The 5,414-nt window shown below is 39.5% G+C and overlaps 1 protein-coding gene across 1 annotated transcript in view; it reads left to right on the forward strand.

The window, feature by feature from the left end:
- Positions 1-15: 15 nt before the first annotated feature.
- Positions 16-5,414, forward strand: part of MED27 (mediator complex subunit 27) — a gene marked incomplete at its 5' end in the record, with an annotated part of 50,730 nt that continues 45,331 nt past the window's right edge. Inside the window, one exon of the mRNA XM_009867550.1 lies at positions 16-155. Within this exon, the coding sequence (XP_009865852.1) occupies positions 16-155 (140 nt within the window). The remainder of the gene's footprint in view (positions 156-5,414) is intronic.

A 5,414-nucleotide genomic window follows, 5' to 3' on the forward strand; every position in this document is an offset into this window, starting at 1 on the left:
TATATGGGTTTTTTTATTCTCCAGTTGCAGTACCATGCCGGGCTAGCATCTGGCCTTCTGAATCAGCAGTCTTTGAAACGTTCAGCCAACCAGATGGGAGTATCTGCAAAACGCAGACCAAAGGCCCAGCCAACAACGCTTGTCTTACCTCCTCAGTAAGTAATGGAATATTTTGAAGATTTTGTGGGGGTGTATTTATTTACTTATTTTAAATTTAATTGTAGTTATTTATTCCTTCAAATCATCATAATACCAGCCTTGTGCTTTTTTGTTTCATGCAAGATGAGTTATTATTGTTGGGATGGGTGGGATACTCTGCGGGCTCAATGCTTTGTTTCTTCTGTTGATGGAGACATTGTCACAACAGGAGAGTTCAAGGATTCTTCTTTGTAGCAGGTCACAAGAGTTTTTGCCACACGAGATTGTCAATGAGGAATGATGTTCCCCTGATTAGTATGGCTTGAAGCTTCAAGTAGGACTTTTCTGAAGGTCCTGAAAGGCTGAAGCCAAAAAGTCTTTGGTGTGAGTGCTTTCCTGACAAACGTCTGTTCCGAGTCCATCTGTTCACCATATGTTAATTTTGCTTTGGATCTAAACCTCTTTTACAGGTGACAAGCAATTATGAGGACACTTAGAAACTGTTTGAGGACACAGAGTATCAACACTTGAGGCAGTCTGTGTACTGATGCCAGAAACACAGAGCTGTCCACAGCAAAGCTTATGAATTAGTAAACTGCTTAAAATATTTAGTTATGTATAAGAAAATGATTATTGTGTAGAAAATGAAGTACTAAGCAATTATTCATTATACTGAGCATCCTTGTCGTTTGTGGGAACTGCCCGCTTTTTTTCACAGCAAGAGTCACTGATATATAAACACTATGCTACTAAAAACTTTGTAGTTGTGTTAATAAAAAGTCCCTGTTGTCACCAGAGTCCACGGGCCTAAGTTGATGAAAGAATCAAAGGAAGTTTCGAGTTTTTTCCTTAATATGAAACGAGAAAAAAAGCGAAGCCAACAGAGCTTTTCCTCTCCTATATTCACTTTAAAGGGCTGCTAATTCAAGAATCCATAAAATGTTATATTGTTTTACCGATACGTCAGACGAAGAAGAATAGTTAGAAGGACAGCTCTAGCGAACAACAGGTTTGAAAACCAGATGTTATTTCCCTTATCTGGGAAAAAAAAGAGGGGTATATTGTGACCAACTGGCTAATTAGTTTTCTTCCTTTGTTGGAGTATCGGGTTTATCTGGGGCTTAAAATGGGCTTCTCGGAGAAGGCTATAAACTAGAGCACTGTGATACCAGTTGTCACAGTTTTTATTCAGAGGCCTTAAAGTATTTTGGTGGTTTGTTATTTTAATCATGGCTTTTCCAGTTACTAGAAATACACACAGTGAGAGAGAAAAAGCTAGCTTCTGTTTTTGCATAGAAAAGTCTGTACTTACACAGTTGCAGCTGTGTAAATCTTAATATGAGATATATAATATACACATTTAGAAGTATTTTGTGTCTTTTTATCTGCAGGAGTTTTTTCCTTCAATGCTGCATTTATCTAAAAATTGCAGATCGAATGAAATGTTACTGTTGTTAACTAAGCTTTAGCTAGTAGTTGAATTGCGTTTCAATATCTTATTACCATTTGCTGCATTATTCCCCGGGAAAATATGTTTATTCTGAGCTGGCCCTTTATCTGTCACTGGTTTCCTCCTCTCTGGCTTCTCTTTGACCTTTCCGTATTTGTCCTTATTCGCTATCGTGGTGAGTCTTTCGAAGAGAATGATAGTTATATTAAGTCAAATCAAACACCTGTTGAGCCCAGTATCATGACTCCAACACAAGGCAGCAGTGGATTATGAAAAGACTTATGAAAATAGGCTTATGAGAAGTATTAAAAAAAAGAAATATGGCAAATGGATTTTAATATCTTGATTTTGCTGTAGTTTTATGCAAATAATGATGACTCATGCTCTGATTTTTTTTCTCCCTCTTTTTCTTTGTTCTCTCTAAAATGCGAAAGAGGAACACATCCAGGTGCAAAACTACGTATCTCCTAGAAAGGGCATGCTGCATACTAATTTTCCCATGGCAATTCGGGGAAAATTTTTCTTTAGCTTTATTGATTAGTCAAGAAAGGGGTAACTATTTCTTTGTCTTTTTTTTTGCTTTGATGCATGCTGTTAAAATTAAGTTCAGTGGCAGTTTTTGAACTGAGTAACAACGTGCAATGAGTCAAGTATATATTAAATGTTGTTCAGAGCAACTGTATTATCTAGAGCTTTTTTTTAAACATAAGTAGTTAAAATGGGCTGTGGGCCAAAATGTCATTTTCGGATAGCAGATTGGAGCAAATAGCAGCACTGCGGTAATCCTTTTCAGCCAGCAAGGAATGCGGGAAGCACTGTTGCTCAGGAGGTAATATAGGTGATTATTTGGGCAAAGAATCTTCTAAAAATTGTTTCATGCAGGTTTTGCAAATGGATGGTTTGATGTTAAGCGTGTCTTATTTTGAGTTAGAGGTAGCGTTAGTGAGCATGTTACTGATCTGTTTATTTATTTATGTTCTTGTTCCTTGAAGAAACTGCGTGAGTGACTTTTGCTACTGCTCATTATGTTCTTAATGGCAGTGATGCACACTGAGCAATTATCTTGCTAATCGGTATCTTTGGTCTTTACTGCTATGGTGAGAGTTTTATTCCACAGACTGAACATATCTAAATGGTGCCCCTTCTCATATAGCTGGTGATACAAAGCTTGGTTCTTCTCCTGTGTCAACTCATTGTTCACTTGAGCCCTTATTCTCTCTCCCTGCTCTATTTTTCCTTCTCCTTTCCTCGCCAAAATGGCTTTTAAAAAAAAACACTGAAAACCCCTAAACCTGCTCAGCCATCTCTTCCTACAGAAGGAGCCAGAGAAAGGGTTTTGTTAATGGCAACTCTGGTTCTTGGCAGGCCCACTCCTGGGTCCCTTTGAGCCTTAGGTTGTCTTCAGATGTGCTCTGGTTTGGAAGTGAGAAGCTCTCATTTTTCGCTGACGGGCGTCTGAAACAACAGCAACAATTTTGAATCAAAAAGGTATTTCTGAAAATGGGAGGTCCTTTGGAAGCACCACCAGGAAAATTTTTGTTTTCTCACTGTTTTCATTATCTAACAGCTGCTAAGGGTGCCAAGCAGTTTGGAAGAAAGACCTTTTGGTGTTCGGTTTTGCTTTTCAGTATTGGTTTTCACTGACTCCGAAAGTGCCGAAAGGAATGCTAGATTGATGTGCATCTCCTTTCTAGCCAAATGTATCTCGATGAGAAAATGACTAACTGCTGGCTTCTTTCTCTCCCGGCTTTGTCCCTCCTTCTGTCTTGTATTAACAAGACATCTCCCTGTACTTGCTAATAGATGCGTTCCCTCACATGATTCTCATCTGGCTGCTGGCTCCTTCCTTCTGTTAAAGAATCTCAAAGCAGTGTTTGCTGAAGTGCTGAAAGCTGTCAGCTCCTTCCAAGTGATAAGGAAAGCATATAGATGGAATCCTTCTGAAAACCAGGGTGGCTTCTTGTGGTTTGAAGTAAGCAGGGTAACACGTGATGGCTCTTAGTTTTTTACTCTCCTCTTGAAATGTAGTAGTCGCCGCAGTCAATTAATCCGGGATTATTTTGCTTGGCACCACATCTCAAAAGCAGATTCCCAATTCTGAAGTTGTCTCCATGACCCTGCAGGAGCAGAGTGCTGCACCCCAAAGAGTCTGGGGTGTCTGGGAGCAGCGAGCCCCTGCCAGTGGATTGCCCTGTTGAGAGCCCAGCAGACTCTGGGATGTCGGTGTCTAGCTGCAAGAAGACAGCAGTGAGTCACTGTGGCGTGGGGAGGAAGGAAGAAAAGAGGAAGCGCGCGGACTGTTCACTGTATTTTTGCAGTTGTGGTCATTGGCACACACAGGAGGATCAGTTAGTTTTAATGGGAAATTTTTAGGGGTCTTCGTTGAAAACGTTGAGTTTGGTCATTCTGTTGCATGGGGCGCTCTTGGTGCTCTCAGATTAATCATTTGTCTTCTCTGTCTGGGAGAAAATGGCCTGAATGAGAGCTTGCTCACCACGGAAGGTATTGAGACTCTTGGCCTTTATGGTGCCTTTTGGGGTTGTTTGCTGTGACACTTGTGGTTTTGGAGAAATAAGCACACTATAAACAACGAGCAAGTGAAAGTCTGGTTCTTGTTTGAGAACTTAACGCTCAGTGAACAGAGAGGGTTGAGTAAAAGAGTCCTATTTTTTTGTTTTAGGGCTCTTCAACTTGTCTTGTAAGTCTGTTGTGCTCTGATGTATGCCCTAACCTGACAATGAAAACACTCTAATAGATTGAGTAAAACTTTCTCTGAATTTGTACTCTGTTGCTAGGAACAGACCAGCAAAATTACTTGTCCTTTATTAAAAAAAAAAACCAAAGCAAAAAAACCATCACGATGACGATGCTGCCCATGATATGGTTCTAGATAAATGAACGCAAGAAAGCTGTGAAGATAATTTTTCTTCTAGAAAGTAACTAGGACTTGAGGATAGAGTGCTGGGCAGAGACTCAACAGGACCAGGTTGTTTCTGCCACTGGTTGAGGTGGAGAAGGTCTCTGTTCTGCTCTCTACGCCTCAGAATCCATCTGGATTCTTCTAGAGAAGATGGATATATTCAAAGGAAGTTCATACTTGCTTCATCCTTTGGAGCTACGTTAGTAACTCACTCTTTAGTGAGTAGTCTCCTTTAAAAGCTTAATTTACAAAATGTCTGTTCATCTGGATTTGAAAAATAAAAGTACAGGTATCTTTTTACTGTAGTTTGATTCAGTAGCAGCGTAGTCAAAGCTGTGTTCTTTCACAACATCAGTGCCCTATCAGTTCTGATGATTCTGTCATAGAAGTAGTACTGTAAGGTTCTACTGTATTTCTTCAAGAGCTTTCTTCAGGACATACAAGTTGAGTCTTAAGGAAGGAATTTAATTTAAAATAGTCAGTGATGTAGTACGCCAAAAAAATTTTGCTATTTTTAACAGTTAACTGAAAGGTATGTGTGTGTGTATATATATATATATGTATAAAAAAAAATATACGCCCAGTAATCAGATGTGCCAGAATAAATTATTTGGAGCGAAAAATCCTGATGAGCCCTTTGCCAAGAGTTTTAGAGGAAAGGGCTTTTTTCAGCTTTTTGTTTTATAAACAGCATCTAATTGCTTCCTAGGTCCAAGGATTTTCATTATGAGAGAAACAAGGCAGCTTATCGTAAAGATAATGGCAAAGCATGCTTAAGCCAGTAAATGTCCATAGGTTTTATGTGTTTTAAGACGGTGTGTTTAAATTCCACTTATCTAGCCTGGCCTTGCTGTGTTAGAGAGGTCTGTAATCCCAGCCAGGGATTCAGACTTGGAAAGCAGGAAT

Source organism: Apaloderma vittatum, unplaced genomic scaffold (assembly GCF_000703405.1).
Source record: "Apaloderma vittatum isolate BGI_N311 unplaced genomic scaffold, ASM70340v1 scaffold15884, whole genome shotgun sequence".
NCBI classification, from domain to species: Eukaryota; Metazoa; Chordata; class Aves; order Trogoniformes; family Trogonidae; genus Apaloderma; species Apaloderma vittatum.